The 12,387-nt window shown below is 44.4% G+C and overlaps 1 protein-coding gene across 1 annotated transcript in view; it reads left to right on the top strand.

Annotated features, from left to right (window-relative positions):
• The window catches only part of UBR4 (ubiquitin protein ligase E3 component n-recognin 4), a gene marked incomplete at both ends in the record, with an annotated part of 142,096 nt that overhangs the window by 53,890 nt on the left and 75,819 nt on the right, over positions 1–12,387 (top strand). Inside the window, 14 exons of the mRNA XM_080690743.1 lie at positions 1,173–1,364; positions 1,592–1,662; positions 1,750–1,897; positions 2,564–2,791; positions 3,404–3,574; positions 4,016–4,198; positions 5,707–5,865; positions 6,657–6,809; positions 7,475–7,702; positions 8,222–8,379; positions 9,282–9,453; positions 9,697–9,898; positions 10,643–10,806; positions 11,191–11,407. Of these exons, the coding sequence (XP_080546869.1) occupies positions 1,173–1,364; positions 1,592–1,662; positions 1,750–1,897; positions 2,564–2,791; positions 3,404–3,574; positions 4,016–4,198; positions 5,707–5,865; positions 6,657–6,809; positions 7,475–7,702; positions 8,222–8,379; positions 9,282–9,453; positions 9,697–9,898; positions 10,643–10,806; positions 11,191–11,407 (2,446 nt within the window). The remainder of the gene's footprint in view (positions 1–1,172; positions 1,365–1,591; positions 1,663–1,749; positions 1,898–2,563; positions 2,792–3,403; positions 3,575–4,015; positions 4,199–5,706; positions 5,866–6,656; positions 6,810–7,474; positions 7,703–8,221; positions 8,380–9,281; positions 9,454–9,696; positions 9,899–10,642; positions 10,807–11,190; positions 11,408–12,387) is intronic.

Genomic DNA, 12,387 nt, shown 5'->3' with positions numbered 1-12,387 from the left:
TGCAAGAAGTGATAGGAGGAATATATTCTGGTAAAGGATCCTAATAGAATCCTTCTTAAAACATAGTGACTTCCTAGCACTCTAAGATGCTGATACGCTGTGAAAAGCCATCTTTCTGCTCATGCCTTGGATCCATGCACTCCGAGTCAGTGCTGTGTTGGGGACAGCTGCCCCCTCAGCTCCAGTCCAGATGCTAGAATTGCCTAATAAACCTGTAGGTTCACATCTCTGTGCTGAGAGAATGTGCTTGACATAGAGAAATTTTGTATTCAGACACTTTCCCCTGCTACCTAGCTCTGTGCGCCTGACATTGTGGCTAGGAGTAGAGAAACCTCTGAGAATACCGCAGTACCATGCATTTCCCTCTTCTTTCTTGCTAATAGTTATACCTTTGACATTGAAATGTCAGAGTGTAGAGGAAGGAACGTAGAAGTCAGATTTTGATGCCAGACTATTGGGTATTTTAGGGAAACACAAGCTACTTGTAATGGTTTGTTGGAAAAATTTCTTCTTGGTCTCTGAAGTTATTCCTTCTACAATAAATTATTTTTACTGATGATTAAAAAATGCTGATGGTAGGGGTAGATTCTTATGAGAACCTCTCTACTTATAACCTGGTCTTTTCTTGATTGCTCTTCATCTCTTTTACTCCATTCTCTCAATTTCAAATATACTTTATCTTAAAAGATTGTAAGGAGCCAGGCATGGTGGCAGACGCTTGTGATCCCTGCGCTTGGGAGGTTGAGACAGGAGGATCGCGCAGGTTCAAAGCCAGCCTCAGCTACTTAAGTGAGGCTCTCAGCAACTTAGTGAGACCCTGTTTCCAAATAAAGTATAAAATAGGTATGAGAGTATATCCTGGAGGTAGAAAGCCCCTGGGTTCCACCCCCAGTACCACCAAAAAACATTTAAAAAAAAAAGATTATAAGGAGTTACCTTTGTGTTTAAGAATAAATAAATATATGCTAATTCAACATAGTTTACTGATCATCTACATAATTATAGTGGTAAGTGGAGAAATAGATAATTAAAATATGTTGGTCTTTCTCTATTTTTTTTACTACTGTTCTTCTGCTCTTGAGCTTTATTGGAAAGAGCTTGAGAAAATAGTCATTTTTCACACTAAAATGTAGAGAACTGAAGCTTCCGCGGGTGGTGCTCTTCTCTTGTAGCATGTCATCGTCTTGGAGTGCACCTGTCATATTATGTCTTACTTGGCTGACGTCACGAATGCCCTGAGCCAGAGTAATGGTCAAGGCCCAAGTCACCTCTCAGTGGATGGGGAAGAGCGAGCCATTGAGGTGGACTCTGATTGGGTGGAGGAGTTGGCAGTGGAAGAGGAAGATTCCCAGGCTGAGGACTCAGTAAGTGCTGTGTGCCCTCTAAAGTAGCCTCTCAACCGCGGAAGCCTTTGGCACCTTTTTCCTGTTGCTTTCTTCCTGCTCACACACCAATGCCAGGTTCTGCTTTTATGCTTTTCTAGGCCCACAGAGCCAGTCATAGGGATCTCTTCTCTCAGAGAAGAGGCTCTTTAATAAGCGTATCTGTGTGAAAGGATATGTTTTCAATTAAGGCTTATTTTTCTTTGAAGGATGAAGATTCTCTTTGCAATAAGCTCTGTACTTTTACAATTACACAGAAAGAATTCATGAATCAGCATTGGTAAGAGATTTTTCTCTTAAATGAGGGTTTCTTGGGCCATGATTGTTGGCATTTCTAAGCTTATTTGCTGCTGCTTGTTTTTTGCAGGTACCACTGTCACACCTGCAAAATGGTGGATGGGGTGGGTGTGTGCACAGTATGCGCCAAGGTGTGCCACAAGGATCACGAGATTTCCTATGCCAAATATGGATCCTTCTTCTGTGACTGTGGAGCCAAGGAAGATGGCAGCTGTTTGGTGAGAGATTTGGAACCTTCACTGAGCCATCAGAGGCAACTTGCTAGTGACAAGAAAATATTGAAGCCAAACTAGAAAATCCTGACATCACCTCTAGGTGGATCCTAGGTCCACCTAGGTCTAGAAATATGTTCTTTTTCTGTTAATGATAGTTTGTACAGTCATAACCTGAGCGTTTCACTTAGAATAGAACTCACAGGCTCCTTAGAGATCTTGCAGTCAGTTTTCCCCAAGATCTTCCTATAGTTTCAGAAGTTATAATCAAGTCTTTTTTTTTTTTTTTTGCGGGTCTGGGGATGGAACCCAGGGGCATTTGACCTCTGAGCTACACCCCCTGCCCTATTTTTTATTCTTTATTTTGAAACCGGGTCTCACTGAGTTGCAGAGGGCCTCACTAAGTAGCTGAGGCTGTCTGCAAACCGTGATCCTCCAGGTCTCAGCCTCCCGAATGCTGGGATTACAAGCGTGCACCACCACGCCCAGCTCTATAATCAATACTTGATGCTACCAGTGGGCAATGTTATATATTAGACAAATACCATGAATTTAGGTTTTTGGGTAACATGTACATGCTTAGCCAGTTTTCCTTTGGTTCTAAGATTTTAGGCCGTGTTTCACCCCCGCATGTGGTGAGAATTTAGGGATGATACCGTTTTTCTCCCATAGGCGCTGGTGAAGAGAACTCCCAGTAGTGGCATGAGCTCCGCCCTGAAGGAGTCGGCATTTCAGAGTGAACCCCGGGTTTCAGAGAGTCTTGTGCGCCATGCTAACACCTCACCAGCTGACAAGGCCAAGGTGACCATCAGTGACGGAAAGGTCTCTGATGAAGAGAAGCCCAAGAAGAGCAGTCTCTGTCGCACAGTAGAAGGCTGCCGGGAGGAGCTACAGAACCAGGTGGCGTATGGGTGTTCCTTGGTATTTATTGTGAACAACGTTGAGAGCCTGACCAGTTAGTGTGAGAGTCAGTGTTGCATAAGGCTTCCCTGCAACTGCTTTCTCCTTTCTGTCGGTTTACCCATCCTCACAAATACAAATAGTATGTGTTGTCAGTCTCTAGGGAAGGATTTATGACTGAAGAGTAGCAGGAATATTTGGGGCTTGGTGGGAGAGAATTCTCATCTATGTAATACTCTAAAGCACCTTTCTTGTTCAAGGTTCCTCATCTGAAGTCCAGGTGCAGAAAATACTTTGATGATTTTCCAAGTTTTTCCACTTTACATTTGGGAGTGCAGATACCCTATTATATATGTTGGGTGCCTTTGATCATCATGGGCATTTCTCTGGGACTCCTGATTTAGAAATATTCCTCTAGAATTAGTAGCATAATAGCATATTGACTGGAACCAAATCCCAGGTTATGGAGAGAATGAGGTGATGACCAGGATATCTAACTGGGAGTGAGGAAGCTACATTCTCAAGGTAGTTATTGGCAAGATTAGTATGAGTGTGACCCATTATTTTTCTCTTTGTTTTTCTTTTTCACTTACGTATTTTGATTTTTCTCAGGCCAATTTCTCCTTCGCTCCTCTCGTGTTAGACATGCTCAATTTCCTCATGGATGCCATTCAGACCAACTTTCAGCAGGCTTCGGCTGTGGGGAGCAGCAGCCGGGCGCAAAAAGCCCTCAGCGAGTTGCACACAGTGGACAAGGTGGTTGAGATGACAGAGCAGCTGATGGTAAGTGTGCCTGGGTCCTGAAGCTGGGTGGTCGTAGGAGCTGGCAGATCGACCAAAGTGTGTGTACTTAGGAATCTACTTAGATATTAAAGGTGAAGTTAAAAAATACTGCAGTAATGTTCATGACCCGTAAAGTTTTGAATGAAAGAAAGATTCCGTGTGTTAGCACCATTATATAATCTAACATTTTATAAAAGGGTGGTACTTTGTATTAATTAACTTTAGCTTTATGAAAAATTAACTGCACTGTTCTAATTGGACTGATGATAACGGACAAATTTATTTGACTGACAAATTTGCCTACATGTGCATGGATTGGAGGTTGAATCTATTGCTTTTGAATGACTTAAGTCGTGCAGAGGGTCTGTCACGTGAACATTGTATAAACCAACTTGATCTCTCTTGATTCACTGCCTCCTTTCTCTGGTTCACTTTGGTCAGGTTCCCACCTTAGGTTCTCAGGAAGGTGCCTTTGAGAATGTTCGGATGAATTACAGTGGAGACCAGGGCCAGACAATACGCCAACTCATCAGCGCCCATGTGCTCAGGCGGGTAGCTATGTGTGTGCTGTCTTCCCCCCATGGGCGCCGCCAGCATTTGGCTGTCAGTCACGAGAAAGGCAAGGTGGGTCTTCTAATTCCTTCTCACTCATTTTAGGACATGTTTATCTTAAATGATAAGCAAAATGGAGATGCTCTTAATAGGTTTGGTCAGATCTCACTGAGGTTTTCTACTTGAACTCTGAGTTGTTTGGTTAGACTTAGAGCTGATATGACTAGGACGAAGATTTTCTTTATTTTTTTGGGGGGTACTAAGAATTGAACTCAGGGGCATTCTATCTCTGAGCTATACCCCTAGCCCTTTTTTTATTTTGAAATGAGATCCTACTAAATTGCTGTGAATCTTGCTGAGTTTCTGACACTGGCCTTGAACCTGTGATCCTCTTATCTCAGCCTCTCAAGTACTGGGATTACAGATATGAGCCAGTGTGTCCAGCTAGGACAAAGACTTTCTGATTAGCACATTTCCACTCAGAAATACCCTTCATGCCAGATGTGGTGGCACAAGCCTATAATCCCAGTACTTGTGAAGGCTGAGGCAGGAGGATTGCAGATTCAAGGCCAGCCTTAGCGACTTGTGAAACCTTATTTCAGAATGAAAAAAAGAGCCGGGCATGGTGGCACACGCTTGTAATCCCAGCATTTGGGAGACTGAGACATGATCATGGTTCGCAGCCAGCCTCAGCTACCTAGTTAGGCCCTTTGCAACTCAGTGAGACCCTGTTTCAAAATAAAGAAGAAAAAACAGGGCTGGGGGTGCAGTTCGGAGGTAGAATGCTTCTGGGTTTCATCCCCAGTACCACAAAAAAATAAAATAAAAAGAGCTAGGCATGTAGTTCAGAAGTGGAATGCTTCTGGGTTCAATTCCCACAAAAACCAAACCAAACCAACCAAACAAAAAAACACAGAGTTTTTTTTTGTTTGTTTCTAGGAAAGGGCAGTGACCAGCAGATGCTAGTGCAGCTCGGCTCCCAGTCTTGTCCACACTGGCCATGCTGGAGGGCACAGTCCAAGAGACAGAAGCCTCCAGAGAGAAGACTCAGTATTCCTTATTTAGTCCTTCTCTTTCTTCCCAGCTCCCTAAGGTCACCGGGAAGTTTATATTTTACAGAACTAGTAGAAGTTAGAAGAGTATTAAGTAAGTTGAAAGTATTAGTATCTTAAAAACAGCTATAAAATAATTTCAAAAATGGTTTCATAGAGCCAGGCGTGGTGGCGCACGCTTGTAGTCCCTGAGCTTGGGAGGCGAAGACAGGAGGATCGTGCAGGTTCGAAGCCAGCCTCTCTGGCTTAAGAGACCCTGTTTCCAAATAAAATATAAAATAGGTCTGGGATTGTAGCCCAGAGGTAGAAGGGTTCCATAACCAGTACCACCAAAAAAAAAAAAAAAAAAAAAAGGTTTCATAGAAAACTAGAAAAGGACTACATAGGAGTGAACTGGTTTTTGAAATCTACAAAAAAAAGTTGATTTCCTCACTCATTTTTTCTGTCCTCACTGAAAGGAGTTTTGGTAGCTGCTCTGTATTCTGAGAGGGTAGGGTTACGAATGAACTGGTAATGGTTCTTTTGCAGATCACTGTTCTGCAACTCTCTGCACTCCTTAAGCAAGCAGATTCCAGCAAAAGGAAGTTGACTCTGACACGCTTGGCTTCTGCCCCTGTTCCCTTTACTGTGTTGAGCCTTACTGGAAATCCCTGCAAGGAGGACTACCTGGCAGTGTGTGGGCTAAAGGTAAAAGTTCCAATCCCAGTATGATTGCCTTGAGCTGTGGGTCCTAGTCACCTTCTGTCCTACTCTTACTCATTGAAAATGAAAACGTAAAAGCCTTTGGAATGCAGAAGAAATCTTTGCCGGGCATGGTGGTGCACACTTGTAATCCCAGTATTTTGAAGGCCGAGACAGGAGGGCCACAGGTTTGAGACCAGTTTCATCAACTTAGGTACTGTTTTTAAACAAAATAAAATAGGTTTGATGGTGTACCTCGGTGGTTGAATGCCCCTGGGTTCCATCCACACTGCCACCAAAAAAAAAAAAAGGAAGAAGAAGGAAGAGGGGGAGGGAGGGAGGGAGAAAGAAAGAGAAAGAAAGAAAGAAAGAAAGAAAGGAAGAAAGAAAGAAAGATCTTCCTTTGTACTTTGTCCATGTCTTCCAGATTTTCTTCTGTTTGAAACAGCTTGTGTCCTGGTTACCTCAGTATGTTATTAGCGTGAATACTATCTGAAGGCAGGGAAATATTAGGGAGGAAAAGGAAACGTGGAGACTGAATTGAGTTAGCCGACTTTCCTTGTGGTCGGGGGATGGAACCCAGGGGCATTCGACATCTGAGCTACACCCCCTGCTCTATTTTGTATTTGTTAATTTGAAACAGGGTCTCACTGAGTCACAGAGGGCCTCACTAAGTAGCTGAGGCTGTCTGCGAACCTCGATCCCCTGGTCTCAGCCTCCTAATGCTAGGATTACAAGCGTGCACCACCACGCCTGGCTTTCCAAATCACCTTTTGACTGTTTTGTTTTTTGTCCAGGACTGCCACGTACTCACCTTCAGTAGCTCGGGTTCTGTTTCTGATCACCTGGTGTTGCATCCCCAGTTAGCAACAGGGAACTTCATCATCAAAGCCGTGTGGTTACCCGGCTCACAGACTGAGTTAGCAATTGTCACCGCGGATTTTGTCAAGGTACTGTTACAGCTCCATTTTGGTATCACTCTGCATTTAAATCGAGAATGTCTTATCTCCGTGTGTGCTAGCTTCTTCCAGTAATCAAAACTAAAAACCATAACATGCTTTGTTGCTTTTTGTCATGTTACATAAGTAATTTCTGTATGTGCAGTGTGGGGTTGATTCTGTTTCTACCCTCCCTGTACCAGCCGCACACCCAGTGCTGTATTTGTTACAGAATTTGTTTAGGTGCGTTTCCTTCCTAGTTATTCCTCGGGGGATAGGAGAAGCTGTTTGTTTGTTTGTTTGTTTGTTTGTTTATTTATTTGCGGTACTAGGGGTGAAACCCAGGGGCGTCCTACCTCCAAGCTACACCCCAGCCCAATTTTCTCTTTATTTCTGAAACGGTCTAAGTTGCAGAGGGCCTCACTAACTAGTTTAGATTGGCCACAAACCTGTGGTCCTCCTGTCTCAGCCTCCCAAGTGCTGGGATTATGTGTCTGCACCACCACGCCTGGCTTTTTATTCATCTTTATATCCCCAATGACTTAACACTTAGTCGGAGCTTGCTGGATGGAGAGAATGCCCATTACTGACTATTCGCAGGTATTAGAATTCACCAGGATCTTTTGGGGATGACACTGAAATAGATCACCTTTTTTGGTCTTTTTTCCTTCATGCAGATTTATGACCTATCTGTTGATGCCTTGAGTCCAACCTTCTACTTTCTTCTGCCGAGCTCAAAGATAAGAGATGTTACTTTTCTCTTCAACGAGGAGGGAAAGAACATCATTGTTATAATGTCTTCAGCTGGGTACATCTATACTCAGCTCATGGAGGAGGCCAGCAGTGCCCAGCAGGGACCCTTCTATGTCACTAATGTACTGGAAATCAGTCATGAGGACCTGAAGGTTAGAGCTTGTGTTGTCATTTCCTTCTGTTTCAGATTTAATTACTTTAGCAACCCTTCTCTCTTGCTCTTTTTTTTTTTTTTTTGGTGGTGCTGGGGGTGGAACCCGGGGGCTTTTCTACCTCCGGGCTTTACTCCCAGACCTATTTTATACTTTATTTGGAAACAGGGTCACTAAGTTGCTGAGAGCCTCACTAAGTAGCTGAGGCTGGCTTTGAACCTGTGCGATCCTCCTGTCTCAGCCTCCCAAGCGTGGGGATTACAATTCTTGCTCCTTTTTTCTTTTTCTTTGTCCTTCTAACTTTTTACCCAACAGGAGAAACTTTGTCTTTCATGACTGAATAGGTTCAACTTGAATTTCCTTTATTCTCAGGGTATTTGTGAGATTTACCTGTAGGGCCCTCATGCTTAGAGTGTGAGAACATGTATCATGATTTTAAACTCCTAAGCAGCATAATCTGGAAGTGGGGAGCCAACAGCACAAAAGGAGCTAATAAACATGTGTGTCTTTGCCCTGCAGGACAGTAACAGCCAGGTGGCGGGTGGCGGCGTGTCTGTGTACTATTCCCACGTGCTGCAGATGCTGTTCTTCAGCTATTGTCAGGGCAAGTCGTTCGCAGCCACCATCAGCAGGACGACACTGGAGGTGTTGCAGCTCTTCCCCATCAACATCAAAAGGTGGGCCTGAGGAGCAAATGTCCACCTTCCGAATGCTCTTGCAGTAGCAGCCCCCTTTGGCAAAGCTGACTCTTCGCCAGCAGTCCTCCTTCCCTGTTAGATGTCTTTAAAATTAAGTCCTATCCAGGGTGGGCACATTTGTCTTCCACTGTGGAGATCCCAAGCTTTGAAGTAGTTTGTGGGGATGGGTCACTGTTCACAGAGAAAAACCTATAGTCATGGCAGCAAATGTGATTTCAAATAACACCAAGGTTTGAGAAGAGAACATGGAGTCACCTAGGCACACGTCCCTGTATTTTGCAGGATGAAAGTTTTTCTCCCATTCGTGAACTTACTTTCCCAGTACCTAGAAGATGGTATCAGTTTTGGAGGAATGGCTAGAACTAGAGGAGATAGAGACGTTTATCAAGTTTCCACATAAGAGGGGCATGTGAGGTAGTGAGTTTTATTTAACCAGGAAGAAGAGTGTTAGGGTCTCTTCTAGACTTCTATTCCTCAGAAGAACTATTATGGCACTTTCTCAAAGGACTCTCTTTTGGGAATTAATTGATTTGGGGTGAAATAAAATGGACACCCATTTGTATATAACTTGATGTTCTTGGAGATCCTTATAAGACTATGGATCAGTCTCAGACACCTCTGTGACCTATGCAATTGATAGCCTCCCCACTCAATGGCCAACTGTTCCTCAGACTATGGCAGCGTAGCAAGGACTCCTTTTGGGGACACACATTGGAGTGTGTGAGTGTGTCCACAGCTTGGAATAAAACTGACCCAAGGATAGTCTGAATCCTTGGCCAAGGATTTTGTCCAGAGTCGTATAGGTAGAAGACAGCTTTGGGTCAAGAGAACTATTAAATTGCAATCAACGCCCTAATTGTGACCAGTTTTGTTGTTTGTAGTTCCAATGGTGGCAGTAAGACTTCTCCTGCCCTTTGCCAGTGGTCTGAGGTGATGAACCATCCCGGCTTGGTGTGTTGTGTCCAGCAAACTACAGGTGTACCACTGGTAGTTATGGTGAAACCAGACACATTCCTCATTCAGGAGATTAAGACTCTTCCTGCTAAAGCAAAGGTTAGTGCCAGAGTTGCCCATCACCTTGCTGTGAGTTTGGTCTGTTTTTATGTTTATATAACTCTTCCATCTCGTTCAGTGGAGAACTTTAAAGGATTTTTTAATCCATTTTCTTCTAGACACCTTGTCTTTGCTACCCTTCTGAACCCTCAACTGACTGTGAAGCCAGTTGCTTCTTTGCTTCGTTCTTTCTGTGAGTTCTGAGCTATAGATAGGGGAACTAACCCCTCCTTTGTCCCAAAGATCCAAGACATGGTTGCCATCAGGCACACCGCCTGCAATGAGCAGCAGCGGACGACAATGATCTTGCTCTGTGAGGACGGCAGCCTTCGCATTTACATGGCCAGCGTGGAGAACACCTCCTACTGGCTCCAGCCATCCCTGCAGCCCAGCAGTGTCATCAGCATAATGAAGCCTGTTCGAAAGCGCAAAACAGCTACAATCAGTAAGGCCTCTTCTCGAAAGATTTTGGGGAATAGTGTGGCAGACTTCTAGACAGTGACCAAATCGATCACTGTACGTAGCTGTGAAGAAATAGGACTATCCAGATCGCACATTTGCGCTAGCCAGTTTCAGAAAACCAAAGCCTCAGATGGCAGGTCCCATTGGCTCTCTGCTGCAGGTCAGAAGTTCTTCGGTGCCCCATAAAGAATGATGCCTTCAGCATTGTTTGAGTTTTCTTTCTGGATTTAGGGAAAGTGGCTTGCCTGCTGGATTGAACTGATGTGGATAGGTCCCTTTGATCAGTTAATTTCCCGCTGAGTATGACGAACCCGTCACAGTCTCTGAGCCTGGTGAACTTGCTCCCGGTTGAGGAAGGACTCTTCAGGGAAGAGAGAACTTGAATTTAAGAGTCAGTGCATTTGGCTCAGCAAAGACTATTCCAGGGATCATTACATTCACTTAAATTTATTCTCAGATCTGTGTTTGAGATAATGGTGTAATGCATCATCCTGTAAAGAAACAGTTTCTGTTATTCTTTGTAAACAAACAAGAGACCATTCTTAGTAACTTTACCTCCAACACTAGTAACATGTAGGCATGCAGGCATCATGCTGATGCAAACGCTGTTACTGAGAGTGTGCTTAAAGAGTGTGAGGGTGAGGAGGAGCCTGTAGCCATGGAGTGGGAGCAGAGGTGCCAGAGACTGTGCAGCGTGCTCTCTGCGATCTGGTACTGTTCTCCACAGCGACCCGCACGTCCAGCCAGGTGACTTTCCCCATCGACTTCTTTGAACACAACCAGCAGCTGACAGATGTGGAGTTTGGTGGTAATGACCTCCTACAAGTCTACAACGCTCAACAAATAAAGCATCGGCTGAACTCCACCGGCATGTATGTGGCCAACACTAAGGTGAGGACTGTGTTGGACTTGGTTTAATGCATACAAGAAGCTCATAAACATTATGGTTTGAGAATAGCTCTCCTTCTAGAATGCACATGTAAAGTATTTGTCCATGGTCACTAACCCTCCCCTCTGGATAAACAGCCCTTGAATAAATGGATATTCTGACATGCTAAAGGACTCCTGTCCCATAAAGCTAGGTTTCCACCACTTGGAGTTCCTGTGCAGAGGGCAATGGAGGTTGTTAAATGCTAAGGAGAAGGAAGTCAGTCAAGGAAGAGAATTTATTCTCTGCCTTTGTTTTCTCATCCTTGGAAGCAAGGAAGTCAGAGGAAGGATTCAGATACCGAACTTAACTCCTAGTCCTCCGACCCGTGTCTTTTCTCCCCACAGCCTGGTGGCTTCACCATTGAGATCAGTAACAACAACAGCACCATGGTGATGACAGGCATGCGGATCCAGATTGGGACTCAGGCAATTGAACGGGCCCCATCATACATCGAGATCTTTGGCAGAACTATGCAGCTTAATCTGAGTCGCTCACGCTGGTTCGATTTCCCCTTCACCAGAGAAGAAGCCCTGCAAGCTGATAAGAAGCTGAGCCTTTTCAGTGAGTCTCTTGACTTGCGGTAGTCTCCATCTTCTCATTATGACTGCTGGTTTGGAGGCCACCAGCCTGTGGCCCGTCAGTGTTCTGAGCTCTTCCCGCTTTACTGATTACTCTGTGGTCTCTGTCATAAGCAAACTTTGAGCTCCGATTGAGATGTGAAAGAGGCAGAGTGCCCGGAGTGTATTTGAGAATGGGAGGGGCTTAGACAGGGTAAGCTCCGTTAAATATTCACTTCTGTGGTATTGGGTCATCTTCACTGATTGAGCAGTATTGGTGTTCAGGCAGAGAGGAAGCAAGACTGGCACATGAAGTGGCGAGGCCTTTATCTGTGTTTGAAATTTCTTCAAACACAGATAAAGGCCTCATACCACCCATCTCTGCGAGGTTCTTTAGTGAGGCCTTGCTATGCCGTTGAAAGCTTATAACGCTCAGAGGACAAATCTAAGTGTTTTGAGGACTGGCATCTTACTGGTCGCCTGCCTGTAGTTCTTTGTCCTAGAACTCTGCTTTTAGTGTGAATTGTGATGATTGGTACTTTGAATAGGGTAAGTGGTTAGAGGCCACTAACCACTGGGATGAGGTGTGGGAGATAAAATACCTTGACAGTGAAAGGGGATCCTTACAGTGATGCTTACAGATTTTTCTTTCCTTCTTTTTTTTTTTTTTTTTTTTTTGTGGTGCTGGGGGTGGAACCCAGGGGCTTTTCTACCTCTGGGCTATACTCCCAGGCCTATTTTATACTTTATTTGGAAATAGGGTTTCACTAAGTTGCTGAGAGCCTCACTAAGTAGCTGAGACTGGCTTTGAACCTGTGCGATCCTCCTGTCTCAGCCTCCCAAGCACTGGGATTACAAGCATGCACCACCATGCCCGGCTTACAGATTCTTTCAACTAGGAGAATTCAGACATTTGGTCCATGGAACTGTTTCTTTGTGTAGTCACAGACTAAAGTACTACTAGTGTCTCAGGAGCTGAAATTT

This window comes from Muscardinus avellanarius (genome assembly GCF_963383645.1).
Source record: "Muscardinus avellanarius genome assembly, chromosome: 3".
Taxonomy (NCBI): domain Eukaryota; kingdom Metazoa; phylum Chordata; class Mammalia; order Rodentia; family Gliridae; genus Muscardinus; species Muscardinus avellanarius.
This window is presented reverse-complemented; position numbering and strand designations above follow the sequence as displayed.